The sequence below is a fragment of the Mercenaria mercenaria genome, chromosome 13 (assembly GCF_021730395.1).
Source record: "Mercenaria mercenaria strain notata chromosome 13, MADL_Memer_1, whole genome shotgun sequence".
Taxonomy (NCBI): Eukaryota; Metazoa; Mollusca; class Bivalvia; order Venerida; family Veneridae; genus Mercenaria; species Mercenaria mercenaria.
The window spans coordinates 4,895,471-4,912,024 of record NC_069373.1 but is presented as its reverse complement, the minus strand read 5'-3'; the positions used below and the strand labels follow the sequence as shown (position 1 = coordinate 4,912,024).

At 35.9% G+C, this 16,554-nt stretch overlaps 1 protein-coding gene across 2 annotated transcripts in view; it reads left to right on the top strand.

The window, feature by feature from the left end:
• Window positions 1-16,554, top strand: part of LOC123530072 (histone acetyltransferase KAT2B-like) — a 55,735-nt gene that overhangs the window by 19,122 nt on the left and 20,059 nt on the right. Inside the window, exons 4-14 of one of the 2 annotated variants that reach the window (XM_045310764.2) lie at window positions 683-772; window positions 2,247-2,428; window positions 4,025-4,216; window positions 4,664-4,764; window positions 5,559-5,657; window positions 6,387-6,520; window positions 10,702-10,837; window positions 11,848-11,920; window positions 13,032-13,158; window positions 14,679-14,789; window positions 15,059-15,202. In XM_045310764.2, the coding sequence (XP_045166699.1) occupies window positions 683-772; window positions 2,247-2,428; window positions 4,025-4,216; window positions 4,664-4,764; window positions 5,559-5,657; window positions 6,387-6,520; window positions 10,702-10,837; window positions 11,848-11,920; window positions 13,032-13,158; window positions 14,679-14,789; window positions 15,059-15,202 (1,389 nt within the window). Of the gene's footprint in view, window positions 1-682; window positions 773-2,246; window positions 2,429-4,024; window positions 4,217-4,663; window positions 4,765-5,558; window positions 5,670-6,386; window positions 6,521-10,701; window positions 10,838-11,847; window positions 11,921-13,031; window positions 13,159-14,678; window positions 14,790-15,058; window positions 15,203-16,554 lie in introns of both variants that reach the window. The other variant, XM_045310763.2, reaches the window with a different exon arrangement.

The following is a 16,554-nucleotide window of genomic DNA, read 5'->3' as shown; positions in this document are numbered from 1 at the left end:
GATTGAAACTTCACACACTAGTTCACTGTCATGATATGACATGCAGTGCAAAGGGTCAATAACTCAACTTTGCATTTTACAAAATTATGCCCCTTTTTGAACTTAGGAGTTTTTGGGTTAAATTCTTATATGTAAGCTGGTATCTCAGTACCCACTAATGGGAATGGATTGAAACTTCATACACTTGTCCACTGTCATGAGCTGATAAGCACTATGCAGGTTCCATAACCCTATTTTACTTTTTTACTAAATTATGCCCCTTTTTCGACTTTCTTATTCATTCAAGCGACAAGGCTGTTAAATAGTCGAGCGTTGCTGTCCTCCGACAGCTCTTGTTTGTGTCATTGAGGCTATTACATTAGAAGTGAATTTCAGCTTCTTGTAGGTGAAATGAATTGGAATTGTATTCACTGGGATGAAGTTTCATGGATTAAAGCAGCTATGAAATCCATTAAAGTTAAACCCCATGAATTAATGATTTCTCAGTATGCCGTAATTTTGGGTTGTACTGAAAAAACACAAGGAGTTTCTAAACAATGCAGAAATAAAAAGTTTGAAGTTTTCTATTTATGAAACATGGCCATTTACAAGACAAGTATATAAACAAGATATCAAAAAGTATGAAGTAGGATTCTATCTTTTGTAAACATTTTTTTTTCTTTAAACATGTTGTTGTTTTCAGTTGTTACGGAAATGTATACTGAATATGAGCAATCCCACCATTGAAGGTCCACTAGGGAGTCCTCCATTTGAGAAGCCAAGCATTGCTAAGGTAAATGACCTGTTAGATATGACCACACTTGCTCTGTCAATTATTCCTCATTTCATGACCTTTGATGTCATGCTAGCTATAATAATGTCTCAGTCTTGTCAATCCATAGAAAGTTATGGTAAATATAGTATATAGTACAAATGTAAAATAAGAAACAGAAATTATTTTGAAGTATATTGTTGTACATGCAAACTGTATTATGAACAATTACTGAAAATAGTGGAAAATGTTCCTGGTGTTCCTGTATTCTTTTCAATAGCTTTATGTTTACCATTTAAAGAATTCTTTCAGCGTTAAATCTGTAATTTGTAACATTTTACATGTAAGGCCTTAGAATTTTGCTTCAAAAGTTACACATGTGCACACATTATTACCAGTTGTTAGTTCTTAAGTTACTTTAAGAACAGTAGATGGAAGTGGCTGATCATGGTCTGCACTGTTCGCTATTCAGTCAGTAAATTTTCAGTGAACACCCTTCCAAATAATAAGTGGTACTGCCAAAATTGAATAATGGACCTGTCCATTTTAGAAATTTAGCAGGGTAAAGGTTAAAATACTGTTTATATTGTAATACTGTTGAAAATGGCTTGTTAAGATTTACCTTCTTTTTGTTCAGGGAAGAATTTCTTATTCAGTTGGTAACTGACTTTCTTGTACAGTGTAACAAATTTTATGTTCAGTGTGTATTCAATGTTTGTTTTAAGCTTTTTGTAAAAATTGTTTTGTGTACAGTATAAATCATTTTGTTTTGTTACATGACTGTGTAAGAAATCTTCAGTTTTTAGCTCGACTATTTATAGAATAGTAGAGCTATTGGACTCGTCTGTGTGTCTGCATCCGCGTCCTGATTTGGTAAGGTTTTGTATCTAAGCTAGTTTCTCATTAACCACTTGTGGAAATGGATTGAAACTTCACACACTTATTCACTGTGATAAACTGTCAGGTTCCATAACTCTGTTTTGCTTTTTTACAAAATTATGCCCCTTTTTCGACTTAGAAATTTTTGGTTAAAATTTTGTTAGTAAGCTGGTATCTCAGTACTCACTAATGGGAATGGATTGAAACTTTACACACTTGTTCACTGTCATGATCTGACATGCACTAAGCAGGTCCCATAACTCTACTTTGCATTTTACAAAATTATGCCCCTTTTCTGACTTAGCAGTTTTGGGTTAAATTCTTATATGTAAGCTGGTATCTCAGTACCCACTAATGGGAATGGATTGAAACTTCACACACTTTTCCACTGTCATGAGCTCATAAGCACTGTGCCGGTTCCATAACCCTGTTTTGCATTTTTACAAAATTATGCCCTTTTTTCGACTTTTGTATCCATTCATTTGACAAGGCCATTGAATAGTCAAGCGTTGCTCTCCTCTAACAGCTCTTGTTACTTCTGGATATAACAGATTTCTTCTACAGAGTGTAACAATTTTTTATTGTACAGTGTGTAACAGATTTTGTGTTTTTACAGGGTGTAACAAATTTTGTGTTGTATAAATTTGGTCATCTTGCTCAGAGAGATTGGCAAACAATGTATGATTTAGCAAAGATGTTTCTACATTGTTTAAATCACTGGAAGTTAGAGACACCAACAAGCAGGCAGACACACTCCGGCACAGATGATATAGCAACGTATAAAGTTAATTACACAAGGTGAGTAAATTGGCGCTGATATAAATTGACACTCACCTAGTCTCTTAAGGTGGCTAGACTTTAAGCTGGTCTAGTCCCATCTCTCATCTGGTGAATCACTTTGGAACCTTTCCAGCATGTCTCATTGAATTGTAGTTTCATGGAAGAAGCAGATACAGTGAAACACCGCTCGCTTGAGGTCGCAAAGGGATGAGCAAAATGCTCGAGTTATCCTTGGTTTTTATTGACCCAAACATTGACCAACATACAAAGAAAATTGAAGTTTGTTCACCAGTTGTCATCGGGACCATTTGCAGATGAAATGGTGATGCGTAATAATAACACACTTGTGACATTTAGAAAAAACATATTACAAACGTTATCTATGATAGTCGTTTCAATCTGTAATTGTAAATAGCACATATCTATATTATTTTCTTTATTTGCATGTAAACAACTGCTGATTAAAATATTAAGATCTCATAATTATCTTTTCGATTCCGCAGAAAAGATAGATGTAATAAGTAATAACATACTTGCTTTAATCTAAAACAAACAGTAATTGATCAATATTTGATCAATAATAATCTCATTATCAGATCAAATATACATCGACAAACAAACATTTAAGATAGTCGGGGAATAGATTACGCAATTCACACGGTGTGTGAAAATGTTCAATTAACGGATATATTCTTACTGCAGAAGGTGTGAAAAATTTTGACACCTCTGCTCGAGTTTGCCAGATGCAACTGAACAAAGAGTAAATTAATACACAGGGACCAGGTGTCATGCTCGGGCAGTCATGTTACTGATGCTTGACCCAGCTGTGGTAATTTCACATAAAATAGAAGGAAATCGGCCGGGACCACATGAATTGCTTGAGTTAGCCCGGGTGCTCAAGCGAGCGGTGTTTCACTATACTGATGTATTGCTGAATGTTCTTAAACAGAGTTATTGTTTCAGTGAAGTACTTGACTCTGCCAGTTTAAAGAGCGTAGAGTTCAATAATCCAGATATTAAGGAAATGTTAAGTTTATTCTTGCAGTATTAGTTTGGGATATAGTGATTTAGTGAGTTCTTAAAATAAAAACTGTGACATTATTTCTTAACTGGGACCTCACTGCCTGATAACAGTCACTTGCTTATATTAATGTTATAAAATCATCCAACTGGATTTTTGATGGCCCTGTGCATGTCTAGTTCTTGCATAATTCTCAGAGGGGCAACATGAGTTTTCTCCACTATTGAAGCAGTTAAGCTATTGTTTGACCTAACAGAGATTTAAAACACAAAATACAAACAGATAATTTCACATAGATAAATTGATGCTGAAATAGTATTTACCAGCAGAATGAATGGTTTATTGCAGACAGATCCCATATAGTTCTTGAACCACTGTCTTACCCTTGCATGATAGTAAGAGGCCACTAATAACAGTCTAAACAATTTGTTTTCCTGTATCTCTGTCACAGTCTGTGATTCCAACAAATATAAGCAGTTTTGTTGCCTACCTTATAGTTTTATTTTGATACAAATACTGCATGAAACCAAAAATTTAAGTCCTGTACTGTGTTGGTTCGCCGCAAAACCTAAATAAAGAAAAAATTATTGCAGGTGGTTATGTTACTGCCATGTGCCAGCGTTCTGTGATACTCTGCCTCGTTACGAGACCACACTTATATTCGGGAGGACTCTGTTACAGTCTGTCTTTCAAACCATGAGGAGACAGTTACTTGAAAAGTTCCGGGCAGAGAAAGATAGAATGCCAGTAGAGAAGAGGACCCTGGTTTTAACCCATTTTCCAAGGTGATGTATTTCTTCATGAACAGAACTGAGGTGCAAGTTACGTTAGTAGGACAAAATCCTTCCTTTGATTATGTTAAACAGTTAACTTAAAAATAAAAAACAAATCAACAGAAATTGAAAAAATTAAATTTAAAATAACATTTTTAGGTGATAATTGTCAGTTTTTAAAATGGAATAAAATAAAAATTAGGATATCACTGAAAAAAATTCAAAGGGGGGATATGTTCATTTGCAAATTGAGGGGGTCTCTGGTGACTAAGTAAAGCTGTAAGTTTACTCTTTCTCATTATTTCTACCAAGAGACCAGTGATCAGGGATATAGTCCTAGTTTTATTCCAAATCTGTGTCAGTTTTCAACTTGAAGTTTTACATTAAACTGTCTGAATTGGTAGTTCTTGCAGTGAAATGTATACACTAATGTGAAAATGTGAGTTCTTTTATTACCAGATTTCTGACAATGCTTGAGGATGAGGTATATGGCGAGGCTTCACCTATCTGGGATACAGAATTTTCTCAGGCCAATGTCAATAGTACAGGGGCAAATTCAGGTATCATTCAATATTATATGTGTAATGATGGTGCCTGCTTAGCTCAGTAGGGAGAGCGTTGGTCTATGGATCGGGGGGTCATGAGTTCGATCCCCGGGCGGGGCTTACGTTCTCCGTGACGATTTGATAAAAGACATTGTGTCTGCAGTCATTCGTCTTCCACCTGTGATACATGTAGGGAAGTTGACAATTATTTGTGGAGAACAGGTTTGTAGTGGTACGGAACCAAGGAACACTGGTTAGGTTAACTGCCCGCCATTACATGACTGAAATACTGTTGAAAAATGGCGTTAAACCTAAAACAAACAACAAATATATTTTAGTCAAAAAAGAATTTTAGTCAAAAAAAAACTTGTGTTTATACAGTGATACCTTTGCATTTTCACAGCGTACAATTAACTTTGAATCTGCACTTGTCCATATGATTATGTTGCACATCTCTGTGTAATTGTAATAGTTATATGGGAAAAGTGTTAAGCATTTAAAATTGAGTGGCTTTGGACAGAATTTTTCGAGGACATGACTTTGTGATTTTCTTATTTTGAAGAGAGAACAAGTTTGGCTTTCTTCTTTTGCTGGCATTTAATTTCTTGGGTTTGTGCAATTGCAAAATCCTTGAAAATAAATCTCCACTGAAAAATATTCATGACTACCATTATGATGGGCATGTTTTAATACTGTTGAAAGTTTGTTACGTTTGCGTAGGACAGTAGATGCTAAAATGCAATAGAAATTGTAGTGAAAACATCTTTCTGTGATAGTTTGTTATGTCCTTTTGTTTTCCATTTCAACAGATGCCAGTTCGGTAGCATCTTCAGAGAAGTCTGATGACAAAAATCTTAACTGTACCCCTGTGGCCTTACGTAGATCATCGAGAAACGAGGCTCTGGCAGGTTTGTACAGTGGTATGTTATATAAAGGTTTTCTAATTCTACTTTTTGATTAGGGAGATTTTGGTTAAAACTTGTTTATTTTATCGATAGTTTAAGGAAATAAGTAATTTGCCATAGGCATGTTTGTTTTTCCTGTGGTCATCATTTATCTTGAAGTAAGAGCGATTTTAGGTAACAGACATTGGGATCTTATACATGACAAAACTACTTTGAACATAGCTAAGTGGTTCATGCAGCAGACTAAAAATCACTTGCCTGTTTGTGAGTTTTTGCCCTACTTGTGAAAGGTCTGTGATTCTACCCTTATGCTACTCTTGGCAGAAATAATGCTGATAGAGGTCTTGCTCTGCCATGCCTGAAATAATGTTACGATGGGACTTGCTTTCTGAAATTGACAGCAGGAGAGTTTCCACATGATCTGTATTGTGCGGGTTAGGCTTAGAATAAACAAACATATTAGTTAGAAACAACATCTGATTTAGACCCATTATGTCAGAAGTCTTTTGTAAACCCAATTAAAGATTGTCAAATACTTTTAAATATAAATATTACATATATTTCAACGTCACATGTAGCAGAATACTGAGTAAAAACACAATCAGTTCAGACTTAAAATCAATTAATGGACAAAGGCTGTGTAGGATATGACTACAGCTGCAATATTGGCCTTTGATTCCTACAATCTTTGTAAGTCTGTATAATGCAAAAAATGATAACCTATTTTTGTAGAGAAGCGAAAGTTGGAGGAAGTGTTGGTGCCAGAGGAAGTGAAGAAGCCAAAGATTGATGGTGATGTTCCAATGGACCTTATACAAGAGATTGTAGCAACAATTAATGATCCTGAAGAAATGCTTGGACCAGATGTGAGTTTACATTTGTTACTCTATTTGATGATGACCCTAAAAACTTTTACCCACAGGTAAACCCTAACACTAACAGACAGACAAGGACCCTATCACTAACACACAGGCGAGGACCTTATCACTAACATTAACAGACAGGCAAGGACCCTAACACTAACACACAGGCAAGGACCCTATCACTAACACTAACACACAGGCAAGGACCCTATCACTAACATTAACAGACAGGCAAGGACCCTGTCACAGACATTAACAGACAGGCAAGGACCCTATCACTAACACTAACACACAGGCAAGGACCCTATCACTAACAGACAGGCAAGGACCCTATCACTAACATAAACAGACAGGCAAGAACCCTATCACTAACACAAACACATTGGCAAGGACACTATCACTAACACTAACACACAGGCAAGGACCCTATCACTAACATTAACAGACAGGCATGAACCCTCTCACTAACACTAACACACAGACAAGGACCCTAAAACTAACTGTAATCCACAGACAAGAACAGACCCTTACTCTGACTGTAACCCATTGTTAAGGACTAATACTAAATCTAACCCACAGACAACTAACTCTAACTCTAACCCACATTTAAGGACTAATACTAAATCTTACCCACAGACAAGAACCCTAACTCTATCTCTTACCCACCGACAGGAACTCTGACCCACAGGTGAGGGCAGTCAACTGCTGCCACATTTGTCACTTACCTGTGACATCTTTTGTTGTAGTAAGAGTTTTTTGTTAGCTCACCTGAGCCAAAGGCTCATGGTGAGCTTTTGTGACCGCTCAATGCCCGTCGTGTGTCCGTCAACATTTCTAAAAAAATCTTCTTTGAAAACCACTGGGCAGAATTACATCAAACTTCACAGGAATGATCCTTGGGTGGCCCCCTTTCAAAATTGTTCAAAGAATTGAATTCCATGCAGAACTCTGGTTGCCATGGCAACCAAAAGGAAAAACTTTTAAAAATCTTCTTGACCAAAACCACAGGGCCTAGGGCTTTAATATCTGGTGTATAGCATTATCTAGTGGTCCTCTACCAGAATTGTTCAAATTATCCCCCTAGGGTCAAATATTGCCCTGCCTTGGGGGTCACATGGTTTATATAGACTTATATAGGGAAAACTTTGAAAATCTTCTTGTACAAAACCACATGGCCTAGGGCTTTGATGCCCCATGTGTTTCTGGGACGATCTGTGTATGAAAAGAATTGGAACCACTGCCTTACCCTTGCATGATCGTAAGAGGCGACTAATAGGGTCTTAACACTTGGTTTGCTGTAACTCTGTGATTCCAGCAGGTAAGCAAATTTTGATTCCATACCTCATGTTTTTATTTCGATGTAAATGAGATGTGAAACCAAAATTTGTAGTCCTGTTTGGCGCCATATAACCTATACTGTGTTGGTGCGCCGTAAAACCCAAATAAATAAATAAATAAATAGGGCTTTGATATTTGGTACATAGCATCATCTAGTGGTCCTCTACCAAAATTGTTCAAATTATCCCCCTAGGGTTAAATATGGCCCCGCCCCGGGGGTCGCAAGTTTTACATAGACTTGTATAGGAAAAAAAGTTTAAAAATCTTCTTGTCTGAAACCACAACACTTAGACCTTTGATATTTGGTTTGTAGCATTGTCCTATGGTCCTCAACCAAAATTGTTCAAATTGTACCCCTGGGATGAAAAGAGGCCCTGCCCTGGGGTTCCCAAGTTTTATATAGACTTATATAGGAAAAAACTTCAAAAATCTACTTGTCTGAAACCACAAGACCTAGGCTTTTGATATTTATTATCATGCATTGCCTAGTAGTCCTCTGTTATGCCCCTGGAGTTAAAAGAGGCCCGCCCCGGGGTCACTTAGTTATTTATTGAGTATACAGGAAAAATATTTAAAAATTATCTGACATATTTCCAGACTGTTTAATTATATTACCTGATGACCCAAGTAATATGATGTCACTTGACTGTGACTTGACCTGCGACCTACTTCTTGTTTTTTAAGATAAAAGCTTGAAATTGGGATGACATACACAGTTCTGCACACCAATCGTTAAACTGAATTTCATTGACCTGAAGTGGAACCTACTGACTTTCTTAATATTTTTAGCATCAATTTATTCAAACATGTTGCTCAATAACAGTGTGGATCCAGGTCATCAAAGACATAATATAGTTTTTAGCTCAACTATTCAGGAATAGGGGGACTATTCTGCTTGTGTCGGCGTCGGCGTGAGCTTTCTTGGTAAAAGTTTTTTGGCAACCTTTCCTTATATCTTATTGTAACTTCTCATCAACATTGTTCAGCATGGAAACAAAGCATGTGCAGGGGCGGGGCCCATTGTACCCAAGGTCAAGATCACCAAGGTGTTATACATAGGTTATTTTTAAGACTAAAGTTTTTCGGCAACCTTTCTTTTTCTGTCATTTCTATGTTGCTTATATCTTACTGTAACTTTGCAAAAACATTGTCAAGCATGTAACAAGTAGTGCAGGGTTGGGTCATTAACCCAAGTCAGGTCACCAGTTGTTGACTGAAACTGAAAGTATCTTTTTTATCTCGTCATCTGCATGTGTGTAACATCCATAACTCTGATTTGTATTTTGACAATTTGCCCTTTATACTTAATTGTTTTGACAACTCGTTTCTGACATTATATAACCTCTGAGCAGTAGGTCTTTTTATATCTTTTGTATCTTCCTTTTAAAGTAGAAGCAGGGTGTTCGGTTGACCTGAGGTCACGGGTTTTGACCTGCGAAAATCGAGAAAAACTCGTATTTGACCCACATAAGATATGCCCTGTTTGTTGGCTTGACTCTGGAAAATTTACTTTGATGTGTCTCGAGTTAGAAAGTTTTGCCCCTTGTCAATCAGAATCCCAGTGAATTTCAATATTGTCTGCCGGCACTAGCGGAAGTATGGCAGTAGGCGGAGCGTCGTATGTTAATTAGCTACTGATGAAGTCAATCACGCCACGCGCCGACTGAAACGTAATCATCTCGCGGTTTGTATTTAGTACAATAATGCCCTGTCATTATCAAAGGTGTTTACTGATCAATGTGTAAATGTTAATTGATAAACAATGCAGCCTTAGATTAACATGTTTGTACTACTTGTTAATTATTTTGTGTGCTTGACACGATTACATGAGCCGGTCGACCATCACGGTCTGTAGCAAATTTATTATCATTGCCGAGGCTTTGTTTGGGCCAAAACAAATTAAATGCTTTAAATAAGCAGTAATTATACATGGTATGGTGAAAAAATGAAATTTAAAACAGGTATTTTAGCAAGAATTTTAAGTGTTCACTTTCGTTTTCCGTATTTGTCACTCGTTTTCGCGACCGCCATTTTCGAACATTTTTATCATTTCTTAAGATTTTTCTAGTACAATCTAAATAAAAAGACAATAAAAAGTCTGCATTTAAGAAAAATATGATCACTCATGCCAAAGTAGTTCTAATTAAGAAGAATTTGCCAAGAATAAAAAGCAAAGCACCAAACCCTACCCATTTTTAGGCAATGTGCAAAATAAGACAACTAAAATATGAATTGCTGAAGAAAATATGTAATGACTAATATACTTGTTTTAGATAAATTCTGTGGGAGTTGCATTAATAACAGTATAGCTTGACCATGTTGACCCCTGAAAAGCTGATCTTGAGTCTTTACTCGTGGAAATCTGACTTTGACTCTTGAAAATCTGATTTTGACCCTTGAAAACTTCGGCTGAAGAGTCAATGACTCTTGAGTTTCAGAACCTACCAAAAGCCCTGAGAGGTCTCTTATTGAGGCATAAATTCATTGTACTATCAAATCACCGAATAGTCAAGTGCGCTGTCTTACAGACAGCTCTTGTTGCATCATATTGTCAGTTGAACATAAGGGCAAAAAGGTATGAAAATGCAGTATTGGTAATGCATCTTTGCATCACGTTATATTGCCATCACATTGTATCTTCACATCTTCACTTAATATCACACTATAGCACTCACCAATCTAGTGTCTATCTGCGAACAATGACCCTAACAGAACACTGCACATTCAGGGCCAAAGTTGGATATGTTTGTATTATCTGTTTTAAAGGTTTACTTAAGTGTACTTCACAACCCACAGTAAGGAAGCATACATTTAGTCCAGTCTTGAAATATTGTTTATGTTTTCAGTCATCACTGTTTCCTAGTCACGCCTCCCGTGATGAGAGTGCAAGGAATGAGGAGAAGAAGGGTGTTATAGAATTCCACGTGATAGGAAACTCCCTCAGTAGAAAACCTAGTCGACAGCTTCTTATATGGCTTATAGGTTTGTGGCTTTAACTTTAGTTTTATGCCTTATTTCTGGTGTGATACAGTGTCTTTAAGCTATTTTGATGGCATTGAATTAGTCTTTGCCCTCATAAAATGGGTCAGATAAAAGTTCCCTTATTCACATCCAAAACTAAATTACTAAGTAGAACATGTTTCTAAGTTGGTTGAGATCAATGTAGGTAGGGAGATAAGAGATGGGGAATAATCTGACTGAATGTGCCCTGATTCTTTTCTGCATGCAAAAAAAACCCCAACATTTTTTTCATATCAAGGTAATATAATACCATTGATAACTGTATTTCCTTCTAAAAAGTTTTTTTGGGGGGACAAGCGTAGGGAATCCTCTTGATGTTTATAAGCATCATAACATAATAAAACAGTGTTTGTATAAAACCTGGAAGGAGATAAGATCTGCTTAATGTTTCTCCTGTACCTCAATGACACTCATATTGTTCAAGTGTGACACTATACAATTATTTGCCATTAATGAGGTTGATATCACTTTTATCAAGTCTACAAATCCAGTTAAAAAAATAAAAAATGCAACAGTTGTTCTATGACTTGTATATAATATTGGTTTAAACATATTTTATTTCCTAATATGTACATTTTAAATTACATACATAAATTTTGGATTGGACTGGAATCTACCAACACGACAGGTGTATGTAATATTACAAGCATCTTCAAGATATTCTTTGTTTACTAGTAAATGTTCTAAATTAGACGAAGAAAACTTTGATGCTTATGTTCCCCCCTCCCCCCCCACACACCCACACCCCTGATCAAGATGCCAGACACTCTTTCTTGTTTGCAGTTGCTGTGATCCCATTGCTTATACATATGATAGCAAATTTGCTGAATTCTGTGGAGATTTTTGCTTATGCATGATTATAGCTCCACACAGATCAGTACGATGATTTGGTAATTGTGTCACCATGTTTAGACTAATGGTAATAACTAAAATGGTTTAAATCATGAAAAAATATTTCAATATTATTACAGGTATGCAGAATGTGTTCTCGCATCAGTTACCCAGGATGCCCAAAGAGTATATCACCAGACTGGTATTTGATCCGTAAGTTGCAATTTTCAGTTTTGAAAAATTGTATCATTTATTGTCAATCTTGTGGTTAAGGTAGTTTTGCATGTTTGATTAAATGGAAGTGATGGCGTAACATCATTTAACCAGAAAACAAAGAATAATGTCTGGTACGCATTATACGGGTAGCATACATGTTGCCAGGAAACTGTTATATCTCCTGTTTTAAGTGTAAAACAGCCAGTGGTCTTAAGGTTAATGTTGACAGTAGATAGGTTTTGAAGTAAAATCATTCAAAATAGTAACATGAAATAAGCGGCAGATTTATATTTGGCGAATTGTGAAGAGTTAAGCACACAGACCTATTCATTTTATGCAGCCATATGATTAAAAAATAGTTAAATCTAAATTGTAGAACTTTTTCTATATGCAAAAACGTCTTTAAAAAGTGCAATTTCACCACAGATGCCAATTGTGAATATTGACGGGAGGACACATCTTTTCAAATCGTCTAACTAAATAATCAAGCACACAGCCCAGTAATCAAGCACAAAACCCAATAGCTTTCATTGGTTGAATTTCCTTAGATACAGTGTTGCTTTTGAAAAAATACGTTTGACAAAAAGTTGTTTCAAACATGCAGAACTACCTGAAAGTTTCAAACTGACTGCTCTTGTTTCATATTTTATTTTCCATCAGTATTTATAATCAACATACAAATTTGCTTCTTAAACATCCTTAACTTTTTGCCGGATATATTTTTTTGCCATTCCTCACCATAAACCCTTTCGGCGGGGAATACCAATTCATCGAATTCGCTTGTTATGCTTAAAATCAATGTGAACTGCAATAGCCAATCTGGATCATGGGATGCTCAGTAAAGGTATACAAGTAAAACGTACTTTCAGTTTAACCAAACAGCTGGCATACGGAAGGTCGGTGGTTCTACCCAGGTGCCCGCTCGTGATGAAATAATGCACAGAGGGGCACCTGGGGTCTTCCTCCACCATTAAAGCTGGAAAGTTGCCATATGACCTATCATGTGTCGGTGCGACGTTAAATCCAAAAAAAAAAAACATTAGCCATAGCAATATCTATATGATTTCACACTGATATTGAGATTAGTTGTGGTATATTTGACTTACAGGAAGCACAAGTGTCTTGCCCTGGTGAAGGACAACAATGTTATAGGTGGTATCTGCTTTAGAATGTTTCCATCGCAAGGGTTCACCGAAATAGTGTTCTGTGCTGTCACATCTAATGAACAAGTTAAGGTAAGACCTCAAGCTTTACATCTGTGTGTGACCTTCAGCTGTACTGTCAGATTTTAATGCTTGTTTGAGTGTCTATGTGCCCTTCTGTGTTTGAATGTCTTGGTGTCCTTCCATGTTTGAGTGCCCTAAGTGATGATTTAGTCTTTTCTCCAGGGATGGTTGACTGCTAACTTAACAAAGCTACCTGGCAGTTAAATTTAAAAAAAAACAAAAAAAAACAGTGCCACAAATTTTATTTTTTTTTAATTTAATTTAAGAAAATTAAAAGGCTTCGTATAATCATGACATTTTTAGCTCAACTGTTCGAAGAATATGGAGAGCTATACTACTCATCCCGGCGTCGGCACTGGTTAAAATTTTTTAAAATTTATAATGTCAGATATCTTGAGCGCTATCAAAGATATTCTTGGAAATACTTGCATATAGCGACAGTGTGCACAATAATCATGTGTGTCAAGGGACATTACTCTGTCAGCAATATTTTCAGAGTTATGTCCCTTTTTAACTTAAATTTTTGATAAAGTCAAATATCTTGAACACTATCAAAGATATTCAGCTGAGACTTGGAATACTTGCATATAGTGACAGTGAGCATATATGTAAGACAAGGGACATCACTCTGTCAGCAATATTTGTTATATAGTTTGTAATATAGTTATGACCTTTTTTAACTTAGGAATTTCATTAGAATTATTCATAATGATAACTATCTCTGCAGTGCATTGATACTTTGGATTCAAACTTGACACATGTTTTTAGGGTCAGTAAATATAGTCACAGGTCCAGGTCTTAGTATTTTAATAAAATTATGTGCATTTTTATATTCAGAAAATTTGTGTGTTAATAAAGAGTACAATTTTCTGCTTTTGTAAGTACTTTGGGGGCTATTGTATTGAAACTTCACAAATGTCTTGGTGTCATTGCATACGGTCACTGGGTCAAGTCCAATATCTGAATTATATTTTAACAGAATTATTCCCCTTTGTCAACTTAGTTCATATTGAGGTGTTGCATATAACCTAAAATCTTTCTACGTACTTGGACTATTGGATTGACACTACAAAGGTATGTTAAGGGTCAGTGTATAAGGTCGCATATCTTGGACTTGTATTTTAACAGAACTATGCCCCTTTTGTATATATAGTTTAAATACTGCATACAAATTTCTGCCACTGTAAGTACTTGTAAATTAAAGCAGGTTTTATAATTTTGACCCTTAATGTGACATAGTTGTAACAGTACTATTATAAAATCCATTTTGTTGACAAGCCTTTGAATAGTTGAGTGTGCAGTCATCGGACAGCTCTTTTCTTCTTGAGTAGTTACCAGTTAGTTTTCTCTCAAATCTGCCATCCACTGAGGTCAGTCATGCTTGAGCATTATAAATCTTCATTCTGAAAACTGGTTCTTCACTAATTTATTTACTATTTTTAGACAACATTTACTGCAGTTAATGAAAATGTGAAATTGAAACTGACTTGAACATGAAATAAAAACAAGAAATGCATGTTTTCTTTCAGGGGTATGGTACTCATCTTATGAACCACTTAAAGGACTATCATATAAAACACAACATTGTACATTTCCTCACATTTGCTGACGAGTTTGCAATTGGATATTTCAAAAAACAGGTACGCTTTGCATGGGTTTATACAATCATAAATTGCATAATACACCAGAAGGTTTCATTATCACTAATGTTTGCAATCACGGCAACATAAGAATTCAGAACACTAATATTTAACAGCATAATGTCCAAAAGTTTAGCTAAGTACCAGATGCAAAGTCTCAATGTGAATATGTTTGTCATCTTTCAAACAGCTTATTGGTCCTTTTGAATATCCTAAAACTTTTGAAGTTTGTGTGTCAGATTTTATTTTGAATGTTTTTCATTCACTAGGGTTTCTCCAAGGATATCAAGCTTCCAAAGACAGCGTATTTAGGATATATTAAGGATTATGAAGGGGCCACTCTGATGGGTTGTGAACTCAATCCTAGAATCTGCTATACAGAGTTCTCAAAGACAATCCGCAAACAGAAAGAGGTATCTTGGATTACTTTTTGCATGAATGAAAATACTGTACAGTCATTATTAGCTCATCTGATTTTTTGAAAAAAAATGATGAGTTATTGTCATCACTTGAGCGGTTGTCGGCGTCGGCGTCGGCGTCTGCGTCGGCGTTGCCTGGTTAAGTTTTATGTTTAGGTCAGCTTTTCTCCTAAACTATCAAAGCTATTGCTTTGAAACTTGGAATACTTGTTCGCCATCATAAGCTGACCCTGTATAGCAAGAAACATAACTCCATCTTGCTTTTTGCAAGATTTATGGCCCCTTTTGTACTTAGAAAATATCAGATTTCTTGGTTAAGTTTTATGTTTAGGTCAACTTTTCTCCTAAACTATCAAAGCTTTTGCTTTGAAACTTGGAATACTTGTTCACCATCATAAACAGACCCTGTAAATCAAGAAACATAACTCCATCTTGCTTTTTGCAAGAATTATTGCCCCTTTTGGACTTAGAAAATCAGTTTTCTTGGTTAAGTTTTATGTTTAGGTCAGCTTTTATCCTAAACTATCAAAGCTATTCCTTTAAAACTTGCAACACTTGTTCACCATCATAAGCTGACCCTGTACAGCAAGAAACATAACTCCATCCTGCTTTTTGCAAGATTTATGGCCCCTTTTGGACTTAGATAATATCAGATTTCTTGGTTAAGTTTTATGTTTAGGTCAACTTTTTCTCTTAAACTATCAAAGCTATTGCTTTAAAACTTGCAACTCTTGTTCACCATCATAAGCTGACCCTGTACAGCAAGCAACATAACTCCATCCTGCTTTTTGCAATAATTATTGCCCCTTTTGGACTTCAAAAAATCATTTTCTTGGTTGAATATTATGTTTAAGTCAACTTTTCTCATAAACTATCAAAGCTATTGCTTTAAAACTTGCAACAGTTTTTCACCATCATAAGTGGACACTGTACATCAAGAAACATAACTCTATCCTGCTTTTTGCAAGAGTGATGGCCCTTTTTAGACTTAGAAAATCATGGGTAGGACAATATTTCTATTATAAAAAAAAAATCAGATGAGCGTCAGCACCCGCAAGGCGGTGCTCTTGTTTAAGAACCTGTTGAGAAAGGAACTCTGGGCTTGTATTCATCAATGCTTTCAGTCTCAGATATTTGAACTTTGAAATATTAAATTTTATTTTTCCTCCGTCCTTATTTGGTTTGAAGATTGTAATTAAACTTTGCATGGAAATGGGAGCTACAGACATCTCAGAAAAAAAATCATCAGAACAGATATTGTATAAAGCAAGGTTTGAAGTACTCAGCAGTGGAATTAAACTTTACTTCAGTGATAGGGAGCCACTTACCCAAACTATTGTTGTATA